Below are 19,953 nucleotides of genomic sequence, written 5' to 3'. Positions count from 1 at the left end.
CACTGTTTGGCCATTTCTCATTTCATGCTTTCTTGTGTTTATGAAAGGCCGGTGGAGCTGGTTTAACAGTCAAAGCAGAGTCTGAATAATAATCCAGTCTCCTGTCACTGAATTTGCACAATAATTGGCCCTTTCATTTTGCATTGTGTCCTCCCTTGGTGGCATGGTCACTCAGTGGTCAGCACTGCTGCCTCACAGCGCCAGGGACTCGGGTTCAATTTCAGCCTTGGTTCATTGTCTGTGTGGAGTTTGCACGTTCTCCCCGTGTCTGCGTGAGTTTCCTCCGGGTGCTCCGGTTTCCTCCCACAGTCCAAAGATGCGCAGGTTAGTTTGATTGGCCATGCTAATTTCCCCTTTAGTGTCAGGGGAATTACCAGAGTAAATGCACGGGGTTACGGGGATTGGGTCTGGGTGGGGTTGTTGTCAGTGCAGACTCAATGGGCTGAATGGCCTCTTTCTGCACTGTAGGGATTCTATGATTCTACGGTGAGGAGTACAAACTGAAATATCCCCGGTTATGCCCTACCTCAATGATGTCGAAGCCACAGTATTTCTGCGCCAGTTCCAAAAGGGGTCCCATTGCCTGCAATAAGAGGGTGGCCCCACACGTCTTCAAAATGTAACGTCTCTTCGATACAAACATACTGCTCTCGCTGTCAAGAAACCACATAGAATAGGAGAGATTTTATTTTACACAGTAACAACTTCAATTTGTTTGGGGCCTTTAGCATAATTAGATGTTCCCAAAGTGCTTCGCAGGAGGGTCCTAAAGTAAAATTAGACATCAACAACATGAGACAATAATCGAACAGGTGGCCGAACGCTTGGTCAAAGAGGTTTTCAGGAGCACCATAAAGGGAGGTAGAGAGTCGGAGAGGTTCGGGGAAGTGTTCCCACAGCTTTGGGCCTAGGCAGTTAAAGGCATGGCCACCAGTGGTGAGTGATTAAAACGGGGAATGATTAAGGGGGCAGAATTGGATGAGCAGAGACATCCTGGATGTTTTTTTCTGGCGTAGGAGTTGACCGAGAGGCGAGGACATAGAAGGATTTAGGACAAGGATGAGAATTTCAAAATGGTAAAATCAGGGCTGAAATCGTCCAAACGTTTGGTGAAAGAAATGTCTCAAGTGTCTGATTTTCCATAAATCACATACAATTTTTTTTGACGGGTATAATGTCTTCCATCTTAGCAATAGAAATCAGAAATCGGATTTATATGAAAGCTAAGGGCTGGAATTTTCTGCTCACATCCCAATGCCACTGCAAGCGAGGACGGGGAATTTGGCGCTCGACCAAATCTCCGTTCACTGCAGCGGGACTGGAAAATCCCGCTGTTGTGAACAGCTGGAGAATTCTGGCCAACATTGCTACTCTGTAAACAAAGGAAAATATACTCAGCCGGTTAACAATAACTCTGGGATCACACTGCGGGACACTAGCATATAAACACTTGCTGTATTTATGTCTGGGGAGAGAAATTTCAGATAAAGGTGTTTAGCGTAAGTGCACCTAACCTAATACTGTTATTTCCGACTTCCTGGATTATAGAATTGAGAACAAGGTTCCTTTTGTCTGGATCCTTTTTCTGGTGTGGCGCTGTGTGGAGATGATTGGGAGTGACCTGAAATTATTTTCCTGGCAGATTTCCCTCCTTTCCGGCAATGATGTGCCAGCCTCTCGTCAAGGTCTCTCCAGAGCGATAGGCTATGATTACAATCTCACCATTTGGGAAATCACAAGCAATGCCAGTGTCCCACCACTCTCTATTTCCATGTGTCCATGTTCAGATATGCTTTGTTGTTATTAACACTTGCAGTAATTACTGAGATTCTTATTTTTGATGCAAATTGGCCAATCAGCATTGGACTGACTAATTGGAAATGATTAAGTGCTTTGAAATTGTGCAATGAGATAGCAATGTGTGGCTGCCTAACACTTCCACCTAAAATTCCTCTCTTTGGGCTTTTCACAAAAGTTAACCCATTTATTTAAAACAGCAGAAAGAAAGGAGTTCCAGAGAAACGGGCCGTTTCTCAGCTGCATTTCTGTGCCTTGGTTTTTCTCTGTTAAACTTGCAGTCCCCTTTCAGTGACTGGAAAAGTCACCTTGGTGGGGAATTCACCTTGTTACATCCAGCACTGGCCAGCAGTAGCCCTGTTTGTGCATCCTGCTGCTCCAGATGGCCTTGCGATTTTGTACACGCTCAGCTTGGGGGTCTGCCTATGATTAAAAATGTAAAATTATCGTGCCAAGTGTGAAGTCGTTTCCTGTCTTGGACGGTTGCCCGTAAGAAAGTTAAGTTGAGATGGTCAAAAGGCAATGCAATTCTACTGCTTCATTTCCCGAGGTTAGAAAGTTCAATCTATCTTTATAAAAGATCAGCCCAGTGATTGCAGTTATGACCGGGCTAACTACTGCAACAGATCCGTTATCCTCATTTTGATTGTGATCAAACCGAAATTTATTGGAACTTTTGATGTTAATGCAGAAAACCCAGCAGATTCACAGAGCAATATAACCTTTGCTGAAATTTTTTATCAATGGTGTATTTCTATTTTTCAGCTCTTACTGATTCATAGATGGGCTAAAGAGAAAAAAAATGAAATGAAATTATACGGTGAGTTTTCTATGTTAGACTTTTAGGTCAATTAGTTTTTAGGTTAATGAGAATAAAAGGGTAAATTTCCTCAATGACACAGAGGTAGATGTCACTGGCTGCTAATTTTTCTCTTGGAGTGATTTTATCCTATTCTCTCCTTCCCCTTCTGTGGTCTCAATGCACACCACTCCCTTGTCCAAGAGCAGCCACTTGCTCTCCTCTCAGGCTCTCTATCACAGCCACTAGACACACAGGTCCCTGTGGCTGGGGGTAATTCACCTTCTCGTTTTAATTTCATTTCTGCGGGGAATCGTCTGGTGTGTGCCGGCATCCACATGGACTGCACAACCGAGATCAAGAGCTCACTGTGTGAGCACATGAGGGTGTGAATCTGTATCCCACTGTTCCTCTGGCACTGCACAATATCATGGCATTGCTTCCGATTCCTGATATCTCTTGGCACCAGCTGTATCGAAAATAGGCAGCAGTAAATTTAAACCAAGATGTGGCGTTAACCTTTGGAAAGAAAAGACAATGATATTGAGGGCAGGCTGCTTGCAGAGGGAAGTGTTGAAGAAACTGCAGACCGGTGAATGAATCAGTAATTTATTAATGTAGTAAATTAAATATATTAACGAATTTGATTGAATTGTGATGCATAAAGGAACACAATCCAATGCCAAAGAATGGTTTCAGTTAGCCTAATATTATTTCCTTTATTTAAAAATATTTTTTTCTTGTATTTTACTCTCATGATTCAGTTCAATAAACATTGTCAGTTCACATGTATACATGTAATAAACATGCTCAGTTCACATGCCTACATGTATATAAATGTGTTCAGTTCACATGCATACATGTATATAAACATGCTCAGTTCACATGTATACATGTATATAAACATGCTCAGTTCACATGCATACATGTATATAAACATGCTCAGTTCACATGCATACATGTATGTAAACATGCTCAGTTCACATACATACATATATATATAAACATGTTCAGTTCACATACATACATGTATATAAACATGCTCAGCTCACAGGCATACATGTATATAAACATACCCAGTTCACATGCATACATATATATATAAACATGTTCAGTTCACATGCATACATGTATATAAACATGCTCAGTTCACATGCATACATGTATATAAACATGCTCAGTTCACGGGCATACATGTATATAAACATACCCAGTTCACATGCATACATATATATATAAACATGTTCAGTTCACATGCATACATGTATATAAACATGCTCAGTTCACATGCATACATGTATATAAACATGCTCAGTTCACATGCATACATGTATATAAACATGCTCAGTTCACAGGCATACATGTATATAAACATACCCAGTTCACATGCATACATATATATATAAACATGTTCAGTTCACATGTATACATGTATATAAACATGCTCAGTTCACATGCATACATGTATATAAACATGCTCAGTTCACATGCATACATGTAAACATGCTCAGTTCACAGGCATACATGTATATAAACATGATCAGTTCACATGCATACATGTATATAAACATGCTCAGTTCACAGGCATACATGTATATAAACATACCCAGTTCACATGCATACATGTATATAAATGTGCTCAGTTCACATGTATACATGTATATAAACATGCTCAGTTCACATGCATACATGGAAATAAACGTGCTCAGTTCACATACATACATGTATATAAATGTGCTCAGTTCACATGTGTACATTGCTAGGCTGCTGGATCAGAACCCCAAGTTACCTCAGGATGCCAGATTAGACCCCAACAATTTGTCTATTTTGGCATAAATGTGCGGATAGGTTTTGCTCCAGGAGTAATTCCATTGACAAATTCACCAAAGATCCTTAGACAGCACCTTCCAAACCCATGACCACTTCCATCTAGAAGGACAAGGGCAGCAGATACATGGGGACACCACCACCTGCAAGTTCTCCTCCAAGCCACTCACCATCCTGACTGTATATAAGACCATAAGACCATAAGACATAGGAGCGGAAGTAAGGCCATTCGGCCCATCGAGTCCACTCCACCATTCAATCATGGTTGATTTCAACTCCATTTACCCGCTCTCTCCCCATAGCCCTTAATTCCTCGAGAAATCAAGAATTTATCAATTTCTGTCTTGAAGACGCTCAACGTCTCGGCCTCCACAGCCCTCTGCGGCAATGAATTCCACAGACCCACCACTCTCTGGCTGAAGAAATTTCTCCTCATCTCTGTTCTAAAGTGACTCCCTTTTATTCTAAGGCTGTGCCCCCGCGTCCTAGTCTCCCCTGTTAATGGAAACAACTTCCCTACGTCCATCCTATCTAAGCCGTTCATTATCTTGTAAGTTTCTATCAGATCTCCCCTCAACCTCCTAAACTCCAATGAATATAATCCCACGATCCTCAGACGTTCATCGTATGTCAGGCCTACCATTCCTGGGATCATCCGTGTGAATCTCCGCTGGACCCGCTCCAGTGCCAGTATGTCCTTCCTGAGGTGTGGGGCCCAAAATTGCTCACAGTACTCCAAATGGGGCCTAACCAGTGCTTTATAAAGCACTTTATATTAATATATTTCCATTCCTTCACAGTCGCTGGGTCAAAATCCTGGAATTCCCACCCTAACGGCATTGTGGGTCAACCCACAGCATGTGGACTGCAGTGATTCAAGAAGGCAGCAAATCACCACCTTCTCAAGGGCAACTAGGGATAGGCAATAAATGCTGGCCAGCCAGCGACACCCATGTCCCACGAATGAATAAAAACAATTAGGGATCTTTTATAGTGAAACAAACGTTTTTTAATAACACAGTTTAAATATAACTCTAACAAATGAAGCAGCTTAACTATTAAAAGTTGAACAATATTTACAAATGAAAAGAAAACAACTTTAATTTCTAATTTATCTCTGTTTCAGTTACAAATAAACAACATTCCTCTTCCAGTCTTAAATGCCACTTTGAATTCAGTAAACAATCATAAATATACTTTCTATAATGAGTGTAAACAGTTTTGAAGCTTTCAGAGAGAAAATGAGTTTCAGAGCAACTTGTAGAAATCTCGACCTTCAAATAATTCCCAGCAAAAACTGCAACTCTAAACTGCAAAATCTTCCCCTCTCTGCTACAGACCCAGCACTGCCCAGTAACCACATCATCACATGACCCTGTTGATCAACTTCCCCAAAGAATCTGTAAACAAAAGTCCATTAGCTCTATCAAAGTAACAAATTCCTAGGTGAAATGAGTAATTATCCTGCTCTCCTAGCATCTGAGCTGCGTTCCTGCCAGACATACCAACTACCTGTACAGAATAAAGCTGAATTTTTAAACATTCCCCTTAAACATAAAAAAGGATATACATATGAAATTTGCACTACGATGATCACAACATGTATTAAAATATATATTTTGTATACATGTATGTAAACATGGTCAGTTCAATGCATTTCAATGTAGCCAGTTCACATAGATACATGGAGCAGCATGGTGGCACAGTGGTTAGCACTGCTGCTTCACAGCACCAGGGACCCGGGTTCGATTCCCGGCTTGGGTCACTGTCTGTGTGGAGTTTGCACATTCTCCCTGTGTCTGCGTGGGTTTCCTCTGGGTGCTCCGGTTTCCTCCCATAGTCTGAAAGATGTGCTGGTTAGGTGCATTGATCTGAACAGGTGCCAAAGTGTGGCGATTCGGGGAATTTCACAGTAACTTCATTGCAGTTTTAATGTAAGCCGACTTGGACACTAACAAATAAACTTTTACTGAAACACTATGAACAAACAAGGGGCTCCAATTACAGATTTACTCAACTCCCTCAATCCCTATCCTCTGTTTGCTGGTTCTTAGATCTTTTTATTCAAAGCAATGGCATCATAATTATATATTTTTCACAAGTTGCTAAATCATTGATTTAGGCCCATTGTTAGTGTCTGCTGCACAGAGGTGCGTGGTCTTTGATCAATTCTTTCTGTTATTATTATTGGCTATCCCTCGCTAGCAAGGATTATTGTCCTCTGTGAGTCTGAAGATGGCAGGTGGGGTCCATTTGTGATCTGCAAGTTACACAGAATGCAGGGCATTTGTGGGATGTCTGGTCGTGTATCATCAATTCAGTCGCAGCGTATTCTTTTTTGCCACTTTCGATTTTCCTTCTCACTTTGTCATCATCGAGTCTCAAAATGCTGGGATCCTTCCCACAGCCTCGATCACCATCTGGTTCAGTCCAAGGCGATGGTCTCCCAGGAGTTGGTGTCAACATTGCATCGCTTCATGTTGACTTTCAGCACATCCTTGAACTGCTTCTTCTGTCCCACTCTGGCCGAACTGGGAGAAAGCGACTTGTTTTGGAAGTCTGGTATCTGACTATTATAATAAACGCAATGCTTATTGTCCACTGCTGTTCCCAAGGAGCTGTAGCAGCACCTTGGAGTTCTATTTTGTACTTATGATACATTGGTCTCCCTTTCTGCCCTCTGCCCTAGAATTTTCAGGGTCTTATAGATATAGAATTCTCAACAGAGAAATATTTGCAGTCTCCCACTGACGTAAAAGTATAACTCCATAGATTTGTCCAGATCTAATCACAGAGTGTAGTGGGGTAAGATCGAATCCAAACACTGTCCCACACTGTTGGATTTAACAGCACATGCAATGTATCTACAATGCAGAGGGTGGATTTAAAGAAGCACTTGAGTGCTTGAGCAAGTGTCTGGGATAACTTATTAAATTAATTAAGGTCCATTTTAATGTTTTGAGCAAATTAACTCTCCCACTTGTGAGCTCAAAACATTAAAAATGTCTGGGATGGGAGTGGAGCTCTGCGTCAGGCCCAGCAGCTCATTATAACTACAGGATAAATGTGTGGGGCAGAATGTTCCTGGCTCTGAGGTGGGTGGACTTGGAGACAGAGTTGGGGGATGGAGGTGGGCATGGAGTTTGGTCACTGGGAAAATAGTAGAGAGGTATGTCAAACTGTTAAGTTGAAAGTTCACTGATCTGAAATGTTCCCCCTCCACAGATGCTGCCAGACCTGTCCAGTATTCCTTGTATTTTCTGGTTTTATTGAACTCTCATTGCTCAGAGTTTGACCCACGGTTAAAATTTAATGGAGACGAGAATTAATGAAAAATGTTTGAACTGCTTTTTTAAATTTTACTTATTCAGAGTAAAATATTTACTCACATTTTGGAAACAAAGCACGAGTTGAATTCATCCAGGTTCCAGACTTACATTCATGTTCAGCGTATGATAAACAAAAACTGGTTTACTGAACACTTTTAGAGTATTTAACTTAACTACTAAGCAACTACCAGAAGGACGTGGAGGCATTGGAGAGAGTGCAGAGAAGGTTTACCAGGATGTTGCCTGGTATGGAGGGTCTTAGCTATGAGGAGAGATTGGGTAGACTGGGGTTGTTCTCCTTGGAAAGACGGAGAATGAGGGGAGATCTAATAGAGGTATACAAGATTATGAAGGGTATAGATAGGGTGAACAGTGGGAAGCTTTTTCCCAGGTCGGAGGTGACGATCACGAGGGGTCACGGGCTCAAGCTGAGAGGGGCGAAGTATAACTCAGACATCAGAGGGACGTTTTTTACACAGAGGGTGGTGGGGGCCTGGAATGCGCTGCCAAGTAGGGTGGTGGAGGCAGGCACGCTGACATCGTTTAAGACTTACCTGGATAGTCACATGAGCAGCCTGGGAATGGAGGGATACAAACGATTGGTCTAGTTGGACCAAGGAGCGGCACAGGCTTGGAGGGCCGAAGGGCCTGTTTCCTGTGCTGTACTGTTCTTTGTTCTTTGTTCTTTGAAGTCTTACATTGTACTTGATGGATCCCTGTCTCTGATTTCTAGTCCCACTCCAGGACCTGATGGCCAAGGAAGGAGCATTCATAATACGGTCAACAGTTTGAGTATCAGACTACAAATCTTTGCAGAGAGCGCGAGAGATTCCTGGTCAGCCATATGTTGGAAATAATATTGGAGCCTCTACTGCTCCAGGTTGTAGTCTGCATGTAAAAAGTGCCCCTCTGGACCCTTTTGTATCTCTCCCCTCTGGACCCTTTTGTATCTCTCCCCTCTGGACCCTTTTGTATCCCTCCCCTCTCACCTTAAACCTCTGCCCTCTAGTTTTAGACTCCCTTACCTTTGGGAAAAAATGTTGACTATCTACCTTAAATATGCCCTCGTTTATTTTACAGACCTCTATACAATCACCCCTAAGCTTTCTACACTCCAGGGAAAAAAGTCCCAGTCTATCCAGCCTCTCCTTATAACTCAAACCATCAAGTCCTGGTTAACCCGAGTAAATCTTTTCTGCACTCTTTCTAGTTTAATAATATCCTTTCTATAATAGGGTGACCAGAACTGTACACAGTATTCCAAGTGTGGCCTTACTAATGTCTTGTACAACTTCAACAAGACATTAGGATTAATTAAGATTAAAAGCGACAATATAATGCAGTGTTTGTTTGTGGTCATCCTATTAAATAAACCACAGAGCACAAATTTTACTTTAGCAACATTGAGCAATATTGTTAATTTGACAGGAAAATATCCTGTTATTAATAGCACTATGCAGATGATAACATGGTGATGTCCTGAGCCCTCATTAACATATTCTGCGCATTGCACCATATGGATACGGTGACAATAAATTCACAGCTCCAGGGACCTGAGTTCGATTCCCGGCTTGGGTCACTGTCGGTGTGGAGTTTGCACATTCTCCTCGTGTTTGCGTGGGTTTCCTCCGGGTGCTCCTGTTTCCTCGCAAAGTCCAAAGATGTGCGAGTTAGGCTGATTGGCCATGCTAAAATTGCCCCTTAGTGTCCTGGGATGCGTAGATTAGAGGGACTAGCGGGTAAAATATGTAGGGATATGGGGGTAAGGCCTGGGTGGGATTGTGGTCGGTGCAGACTCGATGGGCCGAATGGCCTCTTTCTGCACCGTAGGGTTTCTATGATTCTATGATTCTATTTGGGGGAAGGATTTAATAATTTCAAACCCAGATGGACTGCACACGATCTTTTCCATTCTGTGGAAGAAGTAATCGACTTTCTCCTGTCTGGTGCATGATATTATTTAATATAATGATTTCATACAAGGCGTGTAATTGGATTCTATTTCATCAGTAATCTCACAGGGTAGAAAGATCAAATGACTCCTCAGCAATAAAGTGGAATGATTGGCTGAACTCCTAGCAGAAGAAGATTAGCAGTGAGAGAGGAAACAGCTCCCATAGTTCTGCTAGAAGAAAAGCCATACAATGGAGAAATGGGGAAGTACACAAGTCCCAGGCAACTAAAGGACGATTAGTTCTAGAAAATAGAGAATGAAAAGAAGTTTTAAAGAAGATTGAAGTAAAAAAGGAAATCAGAAGGTGGAATTTGAGCAGGGTGTTCATTGAAGTTAAAGACAGAACTAGAAAGGGCAGACTGGGTGAAATTAGTTAGAACAAAGCCAGATATCTAAAGCAATCATAAGATTTGTGTCCTTACTCAAGCAATAGTATTCAGTTGGGAACTGAGTACCTGAGAGGTTGTGTGAAAAACCTCAATGCTCGTGGTGAAAGGAGAGTTGGAAATCCTGGAGGTGGATCCTTGCTGAAGATGGGTAATGGAAAGCATTGTTTGGAAGAAGGTACTCAAATTCTCAAATCCATTATCAAGGACTTTATAGTGGAGCATTTAGAAAGCAGTGGCAGGATCAGACAGAGTTAGCATGGATTTATGAAGGGGAAATCATGCTTGACAAATCTGTTGGAATTCTTTGAAGATGTAACTAGTAGAGTTGACAAGGGGGAACCAGTAGATGTGGTATATTTGGACTTTCATAAAGCGCTTGACAAAGTCCGCACAAGAGATTATGATTGCTTTAGATATCACAAGATTAAAGCGCATGGAATTGGAGGAAGTGCATTGAGATGGATAGAAAACTGGTTGGCAGAGAGGAAACAAAGAGTAGGAATTAATGGATGTTTTTCAAATTGGCAGGCAGTAACTAGTGGGATGCCACAGGGATCAGTGCTGGGACCCCAGCTATTCACAATATATATTAATAATTGGATGAGGGAACAAAATGTAACATCTCAAAGTTTGCAGATGATACCAAGTTGGGTGGGAGGGTGAACTGTGACGAAGATGCAGAGATCCTTCAGCATGATCTGGACAGGTTGAGTGAGTAGGCTAATCAATGGTAGATGCAGTATAATTTGAATAAGTGTGAGGTTATTCACTTTGGAAGCAAACAACAAGACGACCTGAATGGCTGTAAACTGGGAGAGAGGAGTATGCAGAGGGATCTGGGTGTCCTTGTGCACCAGCCACTGAAGGTAAACATACAGATGCAGCAGGCGGAAAAGAAGGCAAATGGCCTGTTGACCTTCATTGTGAGAGATTTTGAGCACAGGAGCAGGGATGTGTTGTTGCAATTATACAGGACCTTGGTGAAGCCACACCTAGAGTATTGTGTGAAGTTTTGGACTCCTTTTCTGAGGAAAGATGTTCTTGCTCTTGAGGGAACGCAGCGAAGGTTTACCAGGCTGATTCCGGGAATGGCAGGACTGATGTATGAGGAGAGATTGACTAAGTTAGGATTGTTTTCGCTGGAGTTCAGACGAATGAGGGGGGTTCTCATAGACACTTATAACATTCTAACAGGTCCAGACAGGATAGATGCAGGGAGGATATTCCCGATGGTGGGGGAGTCCAGAACCAGGGGTCACAGTCTGAGGATTCAGGGTAGACCATTTAGGACGGAGGTGAGGAGACATTTCTTCACCCAAAGAGTGGTGAGCCTGTGGAATTCATTACCACAGGAAGTAGTTGATGCCAAAACATTGAATGCATTCAAGAGGTGGCTGGATATAGCACTTGGGGTGAATGGGATCAAAGGTTATGGCGAAAAAGGAGGATTAGGCTACTGAGTTGGAAGATCAGCCATGATCGTAATGAATAGCTGAGCAAGCTCGAAGGCCTCTTCCTGTTCCTATCTTCTATGTTCTATGTCTATATTAGGTTGTAAAGCAATTTAGGATATTGTGAAAGATGTTGCATAATCCTAAGTTTAGTCCTTTTTTCATTACACCTGTATGCAGTCGGCAGCATGACTATAGCAATTGTGAAATTATTTCTCTGAAGATAATTAATTACAGCAATCAACTGATGTTAGGAAATAGCCACAAAGAAATCACTACATTTTCAAAACAATTCAACTCTGTAGCTAATACAACCTTACCATTCTGAGTTCTCTGGCACCAATCCACACTATATCATAAATGGCATCTGCCCCTTTTACGTTAATGACACTATCCCCAGGATTTGTCAGTCAGACAGATACAAGCAGCTGAAGGAAAAGGGAGATTGAGTTGTTGTTCTAGTACAAAAATTCAGTACAGACTTAACTCAAGAACTAGATTGTTATCCTTTCCCCAGAAGTTGTCATACAAGTTTTATTACACACTGTGAATTTACTGCCTATCTGGGGTGAACCCCAAGAATGTAACAGACATTTGAACCTTTAAGCATTCGCCTAGTGACTAATCGAGATTTCATTCCCATATTTTGCAAGAGTGGTAAACTGGATGATAACGGTCAACATCCTGTTTTGTATCACTCCAAGTTTTGAGTTTCTTACATTTTATTTTGATGTGGTCTAAGATTCTCATCAACACAACTCGTCATCAGAATTGTGCCTCCCTGCATTACAGCATTGACAAAAAGCTGGATGAAATTCAAAAGAGAGTTTTGGGAAAAGTTCAAACAGTATTTCATTTTGTGGTGATCCCCCAAAACACCCACCACTTCACCCTCCACCAGCCTCTCACCCGCCACCCCTCACCCTTGCAGTGGCCCCCACCATCCAAATCTCCCACTACCCCACCATCTCCACATCCTCACTCCCTCACTACTCTTCACCCCCATATCCTCAAACATCCAACACTCCTCATCCCACTTCCTTACCACCCCCTACCACCACATTTTCAAGCCACTACTCCTCACTTCTTCCTCACTCCCCCACCACCTCCCTCACCCTCACCCCTCCCACTGCCCCCTCACCCCCATGCGCTCATTCCCCCACCATTGCCTCATTCCCCACATCTTCAACCAACCACCCCTACTACCACCCGCAGCCCTCACTCACCAGTATCCAATTGGCTTTAGAATTATTGCAAGGATTTCACTCATTTTTCAACCAGGGACACTCCCCTGATGATAGCTGCGAATATGAACTGCTTCCAACCATTGTGCAGCTTTGTAGTTGTCCAGCCGGCTTTTTTTTTAAATTGTAACCCTGAAGTTGGCCAAAGGTCAGAAGCAGCAGCGCAGCAATTCAGTGAAACTGACCTGACAGACTGGCTTTATAAAAACTGAAACTCTCAGGTTGACAGTTCAGATTTTTTTAAAGCTGGTCTTTCGGGTCTGTATTTCTGGCTGCTCAGTCCGGACGACAAGAAGTTGAGTTTAAAACACTGAGCCTGGAAACCCCCGAGTCTACAGACTCTAATGTTTGGCACCATCTGCATCCCCCTTCTCCGGGGTCTGCTCAGCCGCCGACACTTGTTGTAGATACGGTTGTCTGGGATTGCAGGGCATTCCATAGATTCTCAAATGCTGCAATCAAGGCACACAACCAGCCCTGCCATTTATGGTCAATCTTATTTATTTCATAGTCAATTAGTTAATAATTTACAGTTAAAGTTCGAGAAAGTTGCAATCTCCGAGCTGGAGCCAATAGAAGAAAATTCACCAATAAGTGGAGACGGAAACAAAAGTAAAAAAAGGAACACCTGTTCTCCCCCCCCCGCCCCCCCCGCCGCCGCCCCCCCCCCCCCCCCCCCCCCCGCTGCCGCCGCCCCCCCCCCCCCCCCCCCCCACCCCGCACCAAATTCCCACCTGGACTAAATTCCTAACTACACACCCTGTCTGTGTCTCGCTCCAACATAGTCTCTTCTCCAATGTGTCACCATTACTCAACATAGAGAACTGATAGCTGAAGGAAGAAAAAAAAACATTTAGGAAACTCTTTCAGAACTTTTATAAATGATTTGGAACACAGAATATTGTCCGAGGTTTCTAAGCTGATGGAGAACACAAAATTGATGCTAATCACTGTGTGGTGCCCTATGGGGATTTGGATCAGGATAAGGTCATGAACAGAGAGGTGTAGGTTAGGTGAAGTGGCCATGCTAAATTGTCCCTTAGTGTACAAAGATGTGCAGGTTAGGTGGATTAGCCATGGTAAATGCACGGGGTTACAGGGATAGGACAGAGAAAAGGGCTTGGGTGAGATGCTCTTTCAGAGAGTCGGTGCAGACTCGATGGGCCAAATGGCCTTTCTGCACTGTAGGCATTCGATGGTGACAAATGGAATATGACACAGATATAATACTGAAATTGAGTAGAAAGGGTGAGAATATGGATTACATGCTAAGTGGCAAACGCTTTAGGTAACAGCAGAAAATAGATCTGATTGTAGTGATGTGCATTGGATGTTGACAAGTGGCGAAGAAAGCAAATAATTGGTTGAATGTGCAAGTTAATGATTTAGACTCAGTGAGCTACACTCTCGCCTCCAGAAGGCTGTGAGTTCATGCTCCGCTCCGAGACATGAGCACAAAAATCAATGCTGACATTCCAGTGCAGCACTGAGGGAACGCCACACCACCAGAGCTACTCACTTTTGAATGAGAGGTTAAGGCAAAGTCCAATCTGCCCGAAACCAATTCGCAAAGAGCAGGGGTGTTATATACAAGTGTTCTGGCCAATATCTATCCCTCAATCAACATAATTAAAACAGATTATCTGATCATTATCACATTGCTGTTAGTGGGGATTTACTATATGCAAATTTAGCTGCTACATTCCAAACAGTGGTTACACTTCAGACATAATTAATTGGCTCAACGGCACTTCAGAACGTCCTGAGGTCAAGAAAGATGCTTTGGAAATGTAAATTTTTATAACTTTCCAACTTTTGTCAATGCTTCTTCCACTCCTTTCTTCACTGTTCATTTCTGACATTCATTTTCATTTCCTCCATCCGCGGATATCACAGTGTTACACAGAAAGCTTTGAATCTTCAACTTTATTTTGCAAGAATTCAACTGCCTGCTTCTTTAATTCATTTGCATTTCAAACCATGGCTTATTGGAAAATTGCTACACAGCGCAACTAATTACATTTTCACTTATTCACCTCTTTTAACAGTTTGTGTTAAAATCTCTGTCAGTGATTCCAACAGAGAAAAAAAAGAACAAAAATGATTATCTGTCGATTTTGTACAGCAGAATATTTTTGCTATCTCCATTCCCTGGGAAATGCTCATCTGTTTGTAGATCTGAGTGCCTTTCTAAGGAATTAGTTTGTTATCTCGGTAAGTAGCCTCACAACACCAGGTTAAAGTCCAACAGGTTTATTTGGTAGCACGAGCTTTCAGAGCGCTGCCCCTTCATCAGGTGAGTGCCAGGCACTTCACCACAGTGCCAGGCACTCACCTGATAGAACCATAGAAAATTACAGCTCAGAAACAGGCCTTTTGGCCCTTCTTGTCTGTGCCGAACCATTTTATGCCTAGTCCCACTGACCTGCACTTGGACCATATCCCTCCACACCCCTCTGATGAAGGGGCAGTGCTCCGAAAGTTCATGCTACCAACTAAAACTGCTGACTTTAATCTGGTGTTGTGAAACTACTTATTGTGCCTACCCCAGTCCAACGCCGACATCGCCACATCTTTTTTATCTTGGAAGTCGGTGCTAACAACATTCAATCTTCGATGCAAACTTCAATGATTTTGCAGTAATTTGTTTCCGGTGTTTGGAGCTAAATTTCTACAACGTGTGACGGTAATTTCAGTGAGTCTTTCATGCAGACATCACATTGTGGTCTAATTACTGCAACTACATTTACTGAGTTGAAGAAACTGTTTGCTTCAAATGTATTAAGCCCACATCTCACAACAAAAACCTAATTAGTGTCCATATTCCCTTTAGGTACACTGGAACTAAAGCACAAGATGCACCATTAAATCCATTTTTTCCTCACTTACCTCATTCATTTTAATTATTAATTAAGTAATCTCCCCGTGGCATTACTCACAGGCAGCCTGGGCTCTGGAATGTAGCAGCGATGATCAACGTGGACCCCTTCTGACCAGGGAGTGGATACACAGTGGAAAGGGAGTAGGGGATGAGGCAGGCAGGTAATGAATGAAATATTGTGGAGGAGGCAGCAAGGAGCACAGCATTGTGAAGTGGGGAGGAGGAGAGGGGAGAATGCACAATACATTGTTAATATTAAAATCACCGGACCTTTACATTATTGTTCGAAACTGCGATGGTGTGAATAAACGAGATGGCAGCTATTCTGAGAGAAATGGTTGGCCTGGAACTGAATTGAATTTGGAAAGCTGTATGTGGGAGATTTCTTTTGGATTATGTCTTTGAAGCCTCAATGTTTGACAAAGGATATGCAGTATAGTTAAAGCCACAACTTCCTAATTGTTTGCCCTGCTGTACCTGTCTACCACGATATTAGACTGAGGAGAAAGAGGTGTCATTAATTGAAACAATTCTGGGTACATTAATCTGTTGGAGTCAAACACAAACTGACATGGCGCAGTCGAGGAGTCTGTTACTGGACTGTGTTTTTAATTTAGGAAAAGCCTAAATATAGAATGCAACCTGCAGAATGAATCAGAAGCCTTGCATTGCACTGAGATAGGGAGGGGAAACTTTGGAAAAGTATCTTGGACATAGAGTGGGCTGTTCTGTGAGCATGTTTGGTGAGGTGTGCTGGAATCCTGATTTTGGCAAATCAGACCACAGGGCTATGCTCCTGCTCCCATCTTACAAGCAAAAACTGAGATGGGAGAATCCGTCAAAGAAAATTGTGCATTGTTGTTCTGAGGAATTGGATGAAGACTGCATAGAGTCAGTAGGCTGGTCAGTATTTAAAAACTCTGCAACCAGCCTGAACGAGTACGCCACGACAGTAACTGACTTCATTCATAGAAACCCTACAGTGCAGAAAGAGGCCATTTGGCCCATCGAGTCTGCACCGACCACAATCCCACCCAGGCCCTACCCCCATATCCCTACATATTTTACCCGCTAATCCCTCTAATCTATGCATCTCAGGACACTAAGGGGCAATTTTAGCATGGCCAATCAACCTAACCCGCACATCTTTGGACTGTGGGAGGAAACCGGAGCACCCGGAGGAAACCCACGCAGACACAAGGAGAATGTGCAAACTCCACACCGACAGTGACCCAAGCCGGGAATCGAACTCAGGTCCCTGGAGCTGTGAAGCAGCAGTGCTAACCACTGTGCTACCGTGCCACCCCTTACACACTCGTAAGTGTGTAGAAGACTGTGTGCCAAAGAAGCAAATCTGTGTGTTTCCCAACCAGAAACCATGGATGAACAGTGATATCCACTGCTTGCTGAAGTCCAGGAGGTCTGAGGCGTTCAAGTCAGGCAACTCTGAGCTATACAGTAAAGCCACATATGATCTAAGGAGATCCATCAAAGATGCCAAAAGACAGTATAGGACTAAGCTCGAGCTCCAGGCTAGCCACACGGACCCCCGCATGCCAGTGAGGCTAGGAGCAGGGAGATAGTGCTGCTGAGCACGTTAAAGAATTGGTGCCGGAGGGAGGGCTTCAGATTTGTGGATTATTGGGATGTCTTCCAGGAAAGGTGGTGCCCGTACAAGAAGGATGGGTTACATCTGAACTGGCGGGCACCTATATCCTGGCTGGGAGGTTTGCTAGTATGGTTCGGGTGGGTTTAAATGAGTGTGGCAGCGGAGTGGGAATCAGAACAATAGGTCAGCAAGTGTAGAGACTGGGGATGAGCATCTCCCTGCACGCAACCCTGGAACTCCTGGATAACAAAGATATTTATCGACTACATCTCAGCCTTCAACACCATTATTCCTACAAAACATCTCCAAACTCCATGGCCTAGGGCTCGGTTCCTCCCTCTGCGACTGGATCCTGAACTTCCTAACCCACAGACCGCAATCAGTAAGAATAGGCAACAACACCTACTCCATGATCATCCTCAACACTGGTGCCCCACAAGGCTGTGCCCTCAGCCCCCTACTATATTCCTTATACACCTACAATTTTGCAGCCAAATTTTCCTCCAACTTGATTTTCAAGTTTGCTGATGGCACCACTGTAGTTGGTCAGATGTCAAACAAAGATGAGACGGAGTACAGGAAAGAGATAGACAATCTGGTGAACTGGTGCGATGACAATAATCTCTCCCTCAATGTCAACAAAATGAAGGAGATAGTCATTGATTTCAGGAAGCGTAGTGGAGAACATGCCCCTGTCTACATCAATGGGACACAGTAGAAATGGTCGAGAGCTTCAAGTTTTTAGGTGTCTAGATTACCAACAACCTGTCCTAGCTCCTCCGTGCGGAGGCTATAGTTAAGAAAGCCCACCAACGCCTCTACTTTCTCAGGAGACTAAAGAAATTTGGCATGCCCACTACGACTCTCACCAACAATTATAGATGCACCATAGAAAGCATTTTTTCTGGTTGTATCACAGCTTGGTATGATTCCTGCTCTGCCCAAGACTGCAATAAACTACAAAGGGTGTGAACAAAGCCCAGCCCATCATTCAAACCAGCCTCCCATCCATTGACACTGTCTATATGTCCCGCTGCCTCGGAAAAGCAGCCGGCATAATTATGGACCCCACGCACCCCGGACATTCTCTCTTCCACCTTCTCCCATTGGGAATAAGATACAAAAGTCTGAGGTCACGTACCAACCAACTCAAAAACAGTTTCTTCCCTGCTGCTGTCAGACTTTTGAATGGGCCTAACTCGCACCAAGTTGATCTTTCTCTACAGCCTAGCTATGACTGTAACACCACATTCTGCACTCTCTCCTTTCCTTCTCTATGAACGGTATGCTTTGTCTGTATAGCATGCAATAAACAATATTTTTCACTGTACATTAATACATGCGACAATAATAAATCAAATCCAATTACATGGTAGTTTTCTTGGTCTGCACTTCAATGACTCACATGGTTAAGTTGCATAGAAAGATTCAACTGACTACGTTTACTTTAATTGGAAAAAAGTTTGAGAGGAAATATGAGGTAGGGTTCAAAAATGAAATAGTTGCATTTATATTGCACCTTCCTTGCTCACCTGTTGTCCCAAATGCTTTATAGCCAATGAGGTACTTTCGAAGGGCAGTCACTGTTTCAATGCTTCACCAACTTCAATGCTGGAGTCAGGAGGGACGCAAATCTTTGGAAAGGTGTGTAAAGTAGGAAAGGTGTGGGGGTAAACAAGCACCAATGGACTCCTCCTCCTGACAAAATGCCTAGAACACAACCTGGTCATTACAAACACCCTATTCCACCAAAGGGACAAGCATGAGACCTCACGGCAACACCCCTGCTCCAATCACTGGCACCTAATAGACTATATCATCATCCGAGCAAAGGACTGCAAAGATTTCCGCGTCACCTGCTGGGACTGACGACTGCTGGACTGACCGCCGACTAATCCTCTCTACCCCCTCCATCACCCTGACCCCAAACCGGCAAAGAAAGAAAGCACTGTGCCAGAGGAGACTCAATGTTGCTGGACTCAAAAACCCTGAGAAGAAAGAGCTGCTCTGTCGGTGCCTCCCAGTGAACCTGCGATGACCAATGAGCGAGAGCTGCAGAGTGCCCACAGTTGGTCCACCTTAAAAGCCGCCAATGTCAGCACCTGTGAGGCGTCGCTTGGCTCTCAACCTGGAAACACCCAGACTGGTTCAACGAGAGTGACCAGGAGATCCAGGATCTCATTGATCGCAAACACAGGGCGTTCCTGAACTGGCAGCTCCACCAATACTCGAGTGAGGGGAAACAAGCCTAAAGGCAACTGAAGGCCAAGGAGAACAAAGAACCCGTGACCTAAAGAACAGATGGTGGGTGGAGAGAGTGCAGGAGACTCAGCAACTTGCCAACAACCACAACGTGCACGTCTTCTTCAGCGCAATTACAAACATCCATTGTCCATGTGCCAGTGACACGCCCACTGAGAGCCAGAAAGGGAGAGGTGCTCGTCAGAGACAGAGAGGTAGTCAACGCCCGCTGGAGAGGGCACTTCGAGGACTTCCTCAACCAAGATGCAGCCGTCAACGTAAGTGCCCTCGACACCATCCTGCAACACGCTACCCATCACCATCTCAGCGCAATGCCAACTCACCATTATGTCAAAAAATCCATCTGACAGCTGAAAAGCAACAAAGCCTCTGGCACAGATGGAATCCCCATTGGAGGATTAAAATGCGGCC

General features: G+C 43.6%; 1 protein-coding gene across 1 annotated transcript in view; it reads right to left on the bottom strand.

Moving 5' to 3' along the window:
* LOC144508991 (S-adenosylmethionine decarboxylase proenzyme-like) overlaps nt 1-19,953 on the bottom strand; it is a 79,674-nt gene that overhangs the window by 51,960 nt on the left and 7,761 nt on the right. The window contains exon 3 of the mRNA XM_078237211.1: nt 527-653. Within this exon, the coding sequence (XP_078093337.1) occupies nt 527-653 (127 nt within the window). The remainder of the gene's footprint in view (nt 1-526; nt 654-19,953) is intronic.

The sequence above is a fragment of the Mustelus asterias genome, chromosome 21, assembly GCF_964213995.1.
Source record: "Mustelus asterias chromosome 21, sMusAst1.hap1.1, whole genome shotgun sequence".
Classification (NCBI taxonomy): Eukaryota; Metazoa; Chordata; class Chondrichthyes; order Carcharhiniformes; family Triakidae; genus Mustelus; species Mustelus asterias.
Note: the sequence above shows the minus strand (reverse complement) of the source record. Positions and strands in the feature narration are given on the sequence as shown.